Source organism: Capra hircus, chromosome 10 (assembly GCF_001704415.2).
Source record: "Capra hircus breed San Clemente chromosome 10, ASM170441v1, whole genome shotgun sequence".
Taxonomy (NCBI): domain Eukaryota; kingdom Metazoa; phylum Chordata; class Mammalia; order Artiodactyla; family Bovidae; genus Capra; species Capra hircus.
This window is the reverse complement of record NC_030817.1, coordinates 76,032,315-76,046,067: the sequence shown is the minus strand read 5'-3', so window position 1 is coordinate 76,046,067 and position 13,753 is coordinate 76,032,315. Positions and strand designations below refer to the sequence as shown.

General features: G+C 40.1%; 1 protein-coding gene across 1 annotated transcript; it reads right to left on the bottom strand.

Moving 5' to 3' along the window:
* LOC108636866 (olfactory receptor 11G2-like) lies at positions 1,156-2,091 on the bottom strand. Its single transcript, XM_018053775.1, has one exon. The coding sequence runs from the start codon at positions 2,089-2,091 to the stop codon at positions 1,156-1,158; it is 936 nt and encodes a 311-aa protein (XP_017909264.1).

Genomic DNA, 13,753 nt, shown 5'->3' with positions numbered 1-13,753 from the left:
CTGTGTTTCTGCTTTTTCATATCTTACTGTAAGTAAACTCCCCTCCCCCGCCCTCGCCTCTGCCCCAGGAATCTGGAACTCCCTGCATTGAAATAAAGCAGATCTACTTCCTAGATTTGCGTTTGTACCAGTCCCTGTGTTCACTGTTCTTTGTTTTGTGGGTTTTTGCATATTTATCTTATAGATCATCTTCTGAAACTGAGAATAGTAATGAGAATGTCTGGAATCTAAATATAAAGACAAGAGTCTCTGACTATGGTCATGACTCTACAGCTTGCATTAAACTAATCATTCTACAAAAAATAACTATAAAACCTTGACAAAATACATAAAAAGAACATTCTAAGGCGCTAGAAAGCAGTTAACACAGAAAAGACTTCAGGGGATACAATTCCAAGAAGGGAGCACAAGGAGATGAGTTCCACATTCACCTTGGGGGTTTTCCCCTGAGGAATAGCAATCAGTAGGGCAGGAAAATGTAGATAGGAAGGCATAAGGAAAGATCGGCGTGAAAAAAGAATACTGTCTCAGCAAAAAGCAGTAGATTTTCCTCAGACTGAACTGAGGAAATAAAGGTTTGGTGCTATAGCCAGGAAGGCAGTTGGGGTTTGAGAAACAAATTCTGGAAAAGGAGGACCACAGAGAAGGAAGATCAAAGGGTAATATAATCTTTCAAGGCATTTTTGATTTCTCAACTAGCCATTCATATACAAGATGAGATTTCAAAAAAAATCTAGTAGAGAGCAGAAATTGGGAGTCTAAAGAGCTGAGAGATATTTTAGGAGTCATGATTTTTCAGAGTACAAAAATAAGAATTCAGGGATTGCTAAGGTGGAGGTATCCTAAAAACAGTCCAGGTTTGCAGCTGAGATCTCAGAAAGGTCATATTCCTGAGTAAGAGTCACATCCCAGAAATAAGAGCAAAAGTGGTTTAGGTTATTTTTACAACATGAATCCTTAAATGGGATCAAACTGATCTGTTTTTACTCTATCTGCTACTTGAGGAAAATTTAACCTTTGTTGCATTACTATATCCATTGTCTTTACAATGTCAAAAATATAATGTGCAACATTCAATTAAAAATATGGAAGCATATGAAGAAACAGGATAATGATCAAGAACTTATCAAGAATACCAAACTATCAAGAATAGTTTTATGGTTTCAGAAATTTCTTCAGGGCCTTTTTCATATCTTTGTTCCTAAGACTATATATTATTGGATTAAGCAGTGGGGTGACAACAGAGTAAAACAGAGTCACAGTCATCTGCATTCTAGAACCATGCTCAGATGCTGGGCTCCCATACATGACCACTACTGAGCCATAGAACAGTGAAACCACAGTCAGATGAGACCCGCAGGTGGAGAAAGCCTTCCTTTGTCCAGCTGCTGAAGGAGCTTTCAATACAGCTTTTATGACCAAAGCATAGGAGCCCATGATGAAGAGAAAGAGAATGATGAGGGGAATAGGACTTAGAGTGGAGAAGACAAGCTCCATCACAGGAGCTTTTTTGCAGGTGAGTGCTAGAAGAGGACCTGGGTCACACAGGAAATGGTCAATGATCCTGGATCCACAGAAGGACATTTGGGAGATGAGGATGACAGGAATCAAAAACCAGAGAAAACCAAGTACCCAGCAGCTGATCACAAGATTGGTGCAGAGGCATCCAGTCATGAGGGTGGGGTAATGTAGAGGTTGGCAGATGGCAAGGTATCGATCAAATGCCATAACAGCCAAGAAAAAGCTTTCTGTAGAACCCAAGGAGAAGAAAAAGTAGAATTGGAGAAGGCACCCAGAGAAGGAGATGAGCTTGTTGTCAGAGAGGAAGTTGGCCAACATGTTGGGGACAGTGGAGGTGACATACCAGATCTCCAGGAAGGAGAAGTTGGCGAGCAGGATGTACATGGGGGTGTGGAGTCTCTGATCCCAGCACACAGCACAGATGATAGAACCGTTGCCCACGAGGGTCAGGAGGTAGACAGCAGAGAAGAGCACAAAGAGGAGAATCTGCCCCTCCCTGGGGCAAGGGAAGCCCAAGAGGATGAAGCCAGTGATGGTGCTGGAGTTGTTGGGGGTGTTGGAGATTTTCATGGATCTGGAAAAGACCAGCAAATATCAAATGAGTTTGTATAGAGACATGAGGACTCAGATTTATACTTAAATAATCTTGGGAAAGATACAAGAACTTGCCTGCCTGAGTGCTAAGTCACTTTAGTCATGTCCAACTGTTTGCAACCCTAGGGACTGTAGCCCGCCAGGTTCCTCTGTCCACAGAATTCTCTAGGCAAGAATACTAGGATGGGTTGTCATGCTCTTTTCCAGGGGATCTTCCCAACCCAGGGATCGAACCCACATCTTTTATGTCTCCTGCATTGACCGGCAGATTCTTTACCATTAGTGCCACTTGGGAAGCCCATAAGGGCTTATATCAATAACTTATATAACATATCAATAATTTTTTCTTGAAAGATGAAATATTGACCTGGGTTTCCTCTTTATTCTCATTTATATTTTCATCTTGGATTCCATAAAATTTCTGGTCAGAATAGATAAACCCTTCTAGTAAAGTGTTGTAGTGGTATTTGAAGATTATATAGACTTAATAGAGAAGACTCTTGAGAGTCCCTCGGACTGCAAGGAGATCCAACCAGTCCATTCTGAAGGAGATCAGCCCTGGGATTTCTTTGGAAGGAATGATACTAAAGCTGAAACTCCAGTACTTTGGCCACTTCATGTGAAGAGTTGACTCATTGGAAAAGACTGATGCTGGGAGGGATTGGGGGCAGGAGGAGAAGGGGACGACAGAGGATGAGATGGCTGGAGCCATCACTGACTCGATGGACGTGAGTCTGAGTGGACTCTGGGAGTTGGTGATGGACAGGGAAGCCTGGCGTGCTGCGATTCATGGGGTCACAAAGAGTCAGACACGACTGAGTGACTGAACTGAACTGAACTGAATAGAGAATATACATATAAGTATATTACCTTTAGGGCTTCCCAGGTGGCGCTAGTGGTAAAGAACCCGTCTGCCAATGCAGGAGACAGAAGAGACAAGGGCTCAATCCTAGGGTCAGGAAGATCTGCTGGTGGAGGGCATGGCAATCCACTCCAGTATTCTTGCCTGGAGAATCCTCATGGATAGAGAACCCTGGCAGGCTACAGTCCATAGGGTCACAAAGAGTCAGACATGACTGAAGTGACTTAGCATGTATGCATACAAATATTACATTTAATAGAGTCTATCTATTGATCTATCTACCAACCAACCTACTGGTCTATTGTCACAAAAATGGAATGGATTTCTTCCACTTTTCAAAGAGGTGACATCATGGTAGTTGTGCCAGAAGTTAAGTCAAACTATGTTGCACATTTATACATTATCTTACAGGGTTCTGATTGATTTCAAGATCAATGTGCAAGATTACTTAACAAAAGTATTCTCATTTAGAACAACAGAAAAAGACATGTTGCAGATATGCAAACTTTAAAAGCTACCCTGCCTTGAGATGCTCCAAGTAGTTACTGGACAGACCTATGTTGCCATGCAACACAAATTGATGGAACTTTTTGAATTACTTCTTCATGTGACTTTTGAAGCAGCCTTTATTTCAAACTAAATGATTTCAATTATTAATTTCATAATGTTTTACACTAATCATCTATAATCATCAGATCGCAATCATCAGATCAACTAGAGGAAATTAGCCTTGATTTCTGTTGTGTTAAAAAGGCAATCCTAGTCATTCTCAGTGGACATGTGTGTAAGAATTATTAACAGAGCATGTGAAACAGGTCTGTACTTACCTGGAACAGAGATATGAAGTTTTATAAGCTACAATTATTGATATATTTCTATCCCAATGATATGAGCTATGAATATTACTGATAACAAGGAATTCTAAATATTCAAATAGCAGTGGATTTGTAAGGATTCAAAACTAAAATTTTGCTTATCCTCCAGTAACTACTTGGAGCATCTCAAGGCAGAATAGCTTTAAAGTTTGCATATCTGCAACATGTCTTTTTCTGTTGTTCTAAATCAGAATACTTTTGCTAAATAATCTTGCACATTGATCTTGAAATCAATCAGAACCCTGTAAGATAATGTTTAAATGTGCAATATAAAGAAAATCTATATTCCCTACCCTTTGTTCTATTGTAAATCCATATTTTACTTTTTGAAGTTTGATACAGGGACTCAGGAAGTCCAATAATTTGCTATCAGAAATATTCAATTTTTGAGAAACCTCCAGGATCAGGAGCAAAAGGTGGTGGCAGCAAGGTGTCATCCCTTCTCCTGTAAAGGTGTGGCTGCTTACATGATGTGTTGGAGGAGGAATACAATTGTGTTGGTTGGAGGCAGGGGAACAAAGCTGTGGCAGAGATTATAATACAATACATATTCTTAAAAAACCCTTTCTGGGTCATTTTAAACAAGATTCCATGATTCCTATTGCATAAGGGATGCTTGAGGCCAATAAAATTCTTGCAGATCTGGCAGATTGTCTTTATATAACTGGACTGGAATTAGATTTAATGGACTCTATTTGGTGAGGGGGAGAGTGTGTAGGTTCTGGTACCTATCCCATGCAATTCCATTTACTATCTTTTTCTCTTCTGCTTTTAGGGGTCCAGTAAATTTCTGAGACCACGCATTTATTTTTTTTATAAAGGAGAGTTGAAGGAAGACAGCAGTGACTTTTAATATCTGAGTGACTTTTAAGTCACTCTGTACCAGTTGCACTCATGAGCAATGACAGTACTCATTTACCCTTTTATTGCTTCTTACCCTGGCTTTTGTAGTGTATTTACAAAGTTATATTAGTTGCATGAGCCCATTGATTTGTAAAGAATAAAATTAGGGACTCAAAAGAATAATTCTGCTATGTGAAAAGGTCCTTAATGAGTTCTAAGTATTTTAGAATCTAAAGATAAATCTAGATTTGCCAGCCAGGATTAACCCTAACTTTGCCAGAATCCTTTGCTCCACATTAACACTGCAGGCTGATGCTCATTATGAAATGTCCTAACAAAGTCTGTGTCTGTGCAAAAAAAAAGCATAAGTCTATAATTCTTGTACTGATTCAGAGGAAAGAATTATGATCAATTAAAAACAATTGTTAAGTGTTTTTGACCAGGTTTGCTTTGCTGGTATTCCTGAAATTTCATTTTAGGAGTAAGCATCTGCTCAACAATCATATAACTGACCTCTTCAATTGAATGCTGAATAACTTTTTTGGTGAAATTTATGTCAGTGTAGTTTTTCTCCATTATCTAACCCTCACATTGATTCCATCAGAAATTATTGTTAGTTTTTCTCATGTCTAACACTCTCTTGTTTAAGCTATCATCTTTTCTTCCCTGGATCACTGTGATACTGTCCTCACTGGCTTCCTGTTTCACCCTTGCCTCTAGATAGTGTGTTATCCCTGTCATGGCCAGAATACTCTAAAAAAGAAACTCAGATCAGTCCCTTTTCTTGTGCGCATACTTCACTTAGCTTCCCAAAGCACTGAAAATAAAATCTTCAAACCACACTATTAGATGACCCCTTGTAACAGCTCCAACCTCATCTCATGACTGTATTAGTCAATCATATACATAACTATATCTCTCAAACACATACATACACACACACATAGAAACACACATTCTGTTTTGCAAAGGACTCTGAAGTTTGAATTTAATATAACTGATGTGTTATATTAACACAGTTTCTGGCTAACAGAAAGTTAGTCTTCTATCGATTTTTTAATTTAAATTCAAAATACAAGAATTCTTAGCTCACTGTCTATACAAGAATGGGCAGCAGGCCAGATCTGGACCATTGGCCATAACTTGCTGATTCCTGTTCCATGCATTTTTAAGGATAGGAAAGCAACGATCATCACTGTACTGTGGCACAGTAGAAGCTCCTTGGTCCAGCAAGAATCTTATTAGATAGAAAGGGAGGAGACCACTAGAGGCAGCTAGAATCAGCCTAATCTTCTCAGGTAGCACCTTTGGGCCATCTTTAGCTTAATAAAAAAGATGAGCTTCCAAAGCCATTTGCCTGTTTCTCTCTCTGTCTCTACACACACACACACACACACACACACACACACACACACGCTCATGCATGCACGGCTTCCCTCTTCCCCACAGTTCTTTGGTAATATAACACTGGCCTTCTTTCAGTTTCTAGAAATAGCCAAGTACTTTTCTGACCCAGGGTTTTTTGTTCTTGTTGTCCTCCATGGTCATTCTTAATTCCTAGTTCTCAGCATAGTATGAGGAAGATAGTATATATTTGTTATTTTTTTTGAGAGAAATGATTGTCCTCACTGTTACCAACATAGAGAATATAGATAGATAATATGGAGATATCTACCAATTACTTTCTTTGAGCTTCAAAGAGCCTGTGAGATGACATTTCAGGAAATAAATTATATAAGAAAGGGCTCCAAATGATCTGAGACTATGAAAGTATTGGCCCAGACATGAGAGGAATCCGTTCAAAGGAAGTAATGGGAGGTAAGGTTCTGTGTGGAACAACATGTCCCACCCCAGGTGGCTTACTCTGTATTGCTAGAGATAATAATGGTCTCCAGCTATAGATGTTAAAATAGGAGATAGGGAGGGTAGGAGGGAAATTCCAGGTTTAGCATCATGACAGAGTTGCTTAGTGGCTCTAGTGGAGTCTTCTACTGTCTCTAAACTTTGGTTTCTTTATGTGAAAAGGGAGTAGGGTTATATAACTTTTAATAACCTTTCATTATAACATGCTTACTCCTACTCCAAGTATACTACAAGTACACATGATATGAAGGTTTTATAGATCTAGAGGTGATAGTTTGTTTACATTTATCTCTCAGATAAGAAAATCCATTAGTTTGTCACATTTACATGAGGCAAAAATATCCAGGTGATTCCCTCTAGGGCAATTCTCCTACTTTGAGAGTCTGACAAAGCTGCCTTAGAAAATAAGATGAGTGTGAAAAAATGATTCTCTGTGTGTCATCACCATTTCATGCTCAATGTAACTATAAATTGTCAGTGGGTGTAAAAAAGATATTTTGAATAAGACATGTCATTTGTTACTCACCTTTTATTACTTCATTCCTTTGTACAGAAGAGCTGTGGTGTTCACCTGACACAAGGGTAAGCTGGAGCTGTCCAGAGAGGCAGGACAGTTCCCCTGAATTAGCTGCAGAAAGTTCTATGGCAGAGGGAGTGGGAATATGCATACAGTGGTGTCAAAGTTGTGTTATGCATGCAGGATGTTGGGACTGAGTTTATTAACAAAGCCAAGCAAGATAAACTACTCCCTGAGCTCCATGCTGTCTTGGAAATGTTGGGTTAAACCCAATATAGATTAGCCAGATTCTCAGATGTAATATATAAGATGAAGGAAAGATATTTCTCTGAAATTTTGCTTTTCCCCCAGGGCTAGTCCACAGAGGCACAACGGGGTAGAAGCATCATGCCCTGCTCTCACAGTAGCACATCCATCTGCTTCATTTGGTTTGGTCAGGAGATGTCACAGATGTCCCGTTTCTGCAATGCTTTTGAAAACAAGAAAAACTCTCATTTCTGAGAAGTGGTAGGCAGTTGAAGCATAATAGAAGAGCAAAGGATTTGGAATAAGGAGTTGAGGGTATAATATACAACATATAAACTATTTCTAGTTCTTCCAACTGTAAAATGGGTACAGTAGCACTTTCAACAAACTACTGAGGACTCTGAATGATAAACATGTGGAACCTTGTCTAGGGCCTGACACACTGTAATGCATAGGAATTTTTAGCTGTATAATATACAGCTGAAGAAAAGTAAAAGGAAGCCTTATTTAGAGGATAGTAGTTTTCTCACTCTTTTGTATTTATTTCTCCTTTAAGCATTATATCATCTCCTTTCTTGAACAAGAGGACCATCCAGACCTGAAGTTTCTCTGTGTCTGGTCTTCCGGAGAGGAGAGTTGGTCTTCCCTACAGAAACCATCAAGGGGTGAAGGAATAGAAACTGGGTGAAGATCTTTCTGTGGCTTGCTGAAGAATGCGAAAATTATAAGCAGAGACTCAAGAGAGTGAGAATCCATGAGGATCTATTTACCATTTCCACAAGGATCTCTGTGTTAGGAGACTGTTCTTACTAGTTACTCCCTTCCTCTGGGGCCTGTCTTCTCAGGAGACTATGCTTTTTCTACCTTTGTTTCCCAGTAGAGAAGAAAACATTACTTTTTCCAGCCCCAAACTTCTCAGTGATGGCATGAGATTTCATCAATCTTTTGCCAATATGAGCCAACTCAGAGTGCTGTTCAAGGGAAAGTCTATTAAAAAAACACAGTGTGGTGGCTGTTATGTGAAAGATGTTCCTGGGCCTCTAGTGAGTGCTGTCAATTATGGGTTTGGGGAACAAAGTCTTCTCTGATTCTCCTGAAGGAAGAGATGGGTTGGAGGTATGATGTGACCTCAGCCATAGAGGGCTGTGCAGTTACTCCAGGAATCAATCCCTTTCCAGGACCTCTCTGCTTGTTTTATAGATCTACCCTTTCTCATTTGTGGTTGAGGCCTGTGAGTCTCAAACAGGTGTCTCAGTCAGGTGTCTTGATGGTTAACTCAGGTCCAAGAGAAGGCAGAGCAGAACATTCCTTAGCTCTACTCAGGGTTGCATCAGGGAGTTGGATCTAAGGCTTCCTCATCTTGACAGAGGTACAGTGTTTTAGCACAACCCATTTCTTGTTCCTCTGTCCCATTTGTGAAGGAGTTTCAAATCAATGACTTATCAGGTCGTTTAACTTCCTTGTTTAAACTGCTTTGATGTTTCCCTCTGTTTACAACATGAGATTTGAAATTGGCAAACAGAGACAGTTGCAATTCAGCTATAACTATTGTTACCCTTGTTGTAATTATATACATATATATTAACTTTTTTATTATATTGAAGTATAACTGATTTAAAATGTTGCGATATTTTCAGATGGGCAGCAAAGGAATCAAGCTATACATATACCTGTATCCATTTTTTCCCCAAAGTCCCTTCCTATCCAGGCTGCCACATAATATTGAGCAGAGTTTCCTGTGCTAAACAGTAGGTCCATATTTTATATTTTTCATTTTTTCCCCACTATTTCTTGCAGAAGTCCTTGTGTCCCAGTCGGATTAAATTGCTTAGACACACAGTGGAATATCATATATTTCGGTGGGGTGGATAATTTTACCCTCTGAAAAGCAGACAAGAACACTGTGAATGGATGACTACCAATGGGAGAGTTAAGCCCTGTGGAGTGAGGATCCCAGGAGATTAACTTAATCATGCAGAAGGGAGATAACTTATGAAGTGTTCTCTTTGCTTTCTTTCTTTCTTTCCTTTTCTTTTTTTTGTAGCCTCTCCTGTCATTGTTTCCCCAGCTCAAAATGTTTTCTCATAGAATTCTTGAAGGTGGTATTAGTGCATTGTAACAGAGCTCATTGGTTGCTGGTCCATATTCCCTTTGTATTTTCTCCTCCTTTCCACTTCAGCACAACTTCAAGCTTCTACATTTGTTTGCCTGAGAGTTTTTTCATAACTGGGAAACCTGCTTTGGCTGCCCATTTTTCATTCTTTCAGGCTGAAAGTTAATGATCTCCACACTTCCTGAAACCCTCAGCTATGGACAAATTGGAATTGGAGTATCAGTATCCCAGCTCCTTTGGCAAAATATTGGAATAAGTCTGGAATGTCTAATTGCCTACCTTGGGATCCTCCAGAGGGATTAGCTTCATTTACGTCCAGTGGGAGTTGATTTGACTATTTACCCTTTGTCCGAAGACTTCTCTTCCTTATTTGACTTTTCTCTATCAGTCTTCCCTTCATTACATAAATGAACTCTGCATTGGAATCTCTGTCTCAGGATTTATTTGGGGGACATCAATAAAGACATAGGGGCTGGTATATTTGGTCTAGCCACAATTTGTGACACTTTTTAGATAATCAAGTTTGTATCCAGTTTCAAACAAATTTAAATATTCTTCCATTAAGCTTTTTAACAACTTAAATATTGGTATTGTCAGGTGGGTGCTATTCATTATAATGGTTCCTTTAAGAGTACTATCATCAAGTAGATTAATTATTATAAAAAATGTTTAACTCAGTCACAAAAAGGAATGATGTACTGAAATATGCTACAACTTGGGCTACTTTGGGAACTTTATGCTTAGTAAAAGAAGGCAGTCACAAAAAGTTACATATTGTATGATTCCTTCATATGGGCTGTCCAGAATAGTCAAACCCATAGAGACAGGGAGCAGATTAGTGGCTGCCAGGTAACGTGGGGGTGGTGAGGAGAGGGGAGTGACTTACTGTAAAGGATATGAGGTGTTATTCTGGGGTGATGAACAAGCTTTGAAATTACAGACGAGTGGTGGCTGCACCACACTGTGAATGCACTAACTACCACTAAATTGTATACTTTAAGATGTCTGATTGTATGTTATATGAATTTTGCCTCAATTAAAAAAATTAAATCCTAAATTTAATTAAAAAAAAAAAGGAGTACTATCATCAAAACACCACGTATCTGCAGTCAGGCCTTTTTACTGTGGAAGATGGAGCTTGCATGTAGATTTTTCAGGTAAAGGAATAATGGATTCATGTGACAGGTCACTGACTTTTTTCTCTTAATTGGTTATTAGCAATAAGCTTTCTTACAAGAGAAGTTTCAAAAGATAATATTCCACTGAGGACACAGCTTGATTAACATGCCACTTGTGAGCACAATGCTGTTGCCTCTTCTCTTAGACAGCCCACAAGATTGCTGCATGACTCAGTGGCGGATGTCTGAAGCATCGATCCATTTTCTTGTAGAGCATGTGCAGTAGAGATTATTTCATTCTGTAGCCAAGCCAATTGGTTTCTGAAGAGCTTTCAAGTCACGTTGTTACAGACCATTTTCCTAGAATGTCTGTACCACTGGTTAATTCAATACTATAAACAATTACAGAATGATACCACTATTTTTTCATACTCCTGTCCGGTGTCAGCTTACCCTTCATCATTTTCTGGTTTTAAATCCCATTATGGTTGGTTAGAGGAGCCCATGGGTTTGCAAAGAGTTGGACACTGCTGAGCACATACACACACGGTTGGTTTGAGTAAATCTTTTCCTCGTGTTCTTCATTCTTTTTCCTCCTTTCTCCTTCCCTTTCCCTTTCTCTGTTTCCCTCCTTCCCTGTCCCTCTTTCTCTTTGTCCTCACTGCCTCACTTTCTCCCCTCTTTTCGTGCCTGCTTCCATGCTCCTCAGGCTTCCCTTGTGGTAAGGAATCCACCTGCAATGTGGGAGACCTGGCTTCAATCCCTGGGTTGGGAAGATTCCCTGGAGAAGGGAAAGGCTACCCACTCCAGTATTCTGGCCTGGAGAATTTCACGAACTGTATGGTCCATGATGTGGCAAAGAGTTGGACACGACTGAAAGACTTTAACTTTCACTTTCCATGCTGTGTGCTTAGTTGCTCAGTGTCCTAATCTTTGCGACCCCATGGACTGTAGCCCGCCAGGCTCCTCTGTCCATGAGGATTCTCCAAGCCAGAATACTGGAGTGGGTTGCCATGCCCTCCTCCAGGGGATCTTCCCAATCCAGGGATCAAACCCAGGTCTCCCTCATTGCAGGCAGATTCTTTACTGTCTGAGTCCCCAGGGAAGCCCAAGAATACTGAAGTGGGTAGCTTATCCCTTCTGCAGGGGATCTTCCTGATCCAGGAATGGAACCGGGGTCTTCTGCATTGCAGGTGGATTCGCTACCAGCTGAGCTACCAGGGAAGCCCTCCTTCTTCCAGACATACAAACATAATATATATTTATACATATTTTCTTCATGTATACATCTGTTGATGGACATTTAAGTTGTTTTCATATCTTAAACACTGAGAATAGAGCTGCAGTGAACATGGTAGTGTAGATCTCTCTTCAAGGTTGTTGATTTCAATTTCTTTGGATAAGTAGTTAGAAGAGGGATTCTTAGGTCGTATGGTACTTGTAGTTTTAATTCTTTGAGGAAGCTTTGGATTGTCTGTTGATAGCCCTATCTTTTGTTTATCACTTTATCTCCATCCAAGGATTAAAAGAAAGTTAATTTATAAATAAACTTAATAAGTAAATAAGCTTAATGAGTAAATGAGCTTAATACGTAAAACACTTTCTTTTTTAGATCTGTTGAGTTGTGAGTTAAAGACTGCCCATAAACCCCTCTGGTGTAACTTCTCCTCCATTCCCTGCCTAAGCAAAAATATAGAATAACATTTATAAAAATAAATGCCAATTGTTTAGGATTTAACAGTAATTAGAAGAGCTTGTGGATTTTAGAAATGTTCGATTTAATTTTATCTTTTACATAGAGGAGACTGAGACTCAGAGGATTTTAATCACTTTTTGACAGTGCACAGCTAGTAAATAACAAAACTAGAACTCAGACCTAGGGCACAGGTGTTTGGGTCCGTTGCTCTTTGAGCTTGTGTCAGTGAGTTGTTGGGTGCCGCGGCCAGCACAAGCAAGAGTCGCACCTGCACAGGGAGAGAACGGAGCGTCCCCGCTAAGAAAAATAAGAGAGAGACAAAAGATGGGGTTGAGAGGATCAGACCAAAATGGCTGATGCCTTTCTTTATTGTGCTGCAGTATATATAGGATAAAGTACGTGACTTCTGACATTCACAAGATTGTTATTAATCTCCAAATACAATCACAAGACCCTTACCGTTGTGTACAGATCACAATAAGATAATCTATCTTCTAACAATAAGCTAATCTATCTTCTATGAAATGTTGCAAGAACTAGACGTCCCGGAGCCTTAAGGGTAGTAAATTCTTCAGGGGGGCGGGACAGGGAGCTTAGGAACGCGCCTAAGGCTCTGCATAACGCCGAGCAGCTCCCAAGACTTAACCCTTCACGGGCAGTCCCCCGCAGTTGGGGCAATGACTGCACGCCTGTGTGTTGCCTGCACAGTTCACAACATATTGATCAATATTCAGTCCAACACTCCATCCTTCTCTGGCTTCTTTCCTCGCTTCTGCTTCATTTCCCTATACACAACTGAGTGGTACTGGCTCTCTCTCTCTTTGCTAATGACTTGTACCTGAACACCTGCTGCACTGTCCCAGCATGGGTGGCTCTGCGTATTCCAGTGTTCTTGTGTTTGCTCATTCATGTCCTTATGTGCTTAATTCTCATTTCTCCCTAACATTATATATCACTTTCTTTGTGACGTGGACCCGCTGATGCCCTGTCCTGTACCCTCATTCCAGTCATAAATTACATATTTCATTCCTTGAGTTCTACATCTAGGAGTTCAGTTAAAATGCAGACAATAATCACATCATGATATTGATGTATTCTGTAGTGAAATCAATCTCAAACCCTGTAATCTCTAACCTACTCAACAATAATCTGGATCTTAAAGATCTTTGTGGAATGAGAATTAATCAGAGTTCATGAATTGTCTTTGGATAGACCTGTAGCTAATGCCACCTTTTTCTGGTGTATGGGAGAATAACCTCTTTTGACAATCCAAATTGACTTATTTTTATTCTTTATAAATCTCTAGCTATTAGTAGGGGGAGGAGCCTGGTGGGCTGCAGTCCATGGGGTCGCTAAGAGTCAGACACGACTGAGCGAATTCACTTTCACGCATTGGAGAAGGAAATGGCAACCCACTCCAGTGTTCTTGCCTGGAGAATCCCAGGGACGGGGGAGCCTGGTGGGTTGCCATTTATGGGGTCGCACAGAGTCGGACATGACTGAAG

Coding starts and splice junctions, on each gene's coding strand:
- LOC108636866 (XM_018053775.1), bottom strand. CDS start 2,091: ATGAAAATCTCCAACACCCCCAACAACTCCAGCACCATCACTGGCTTC.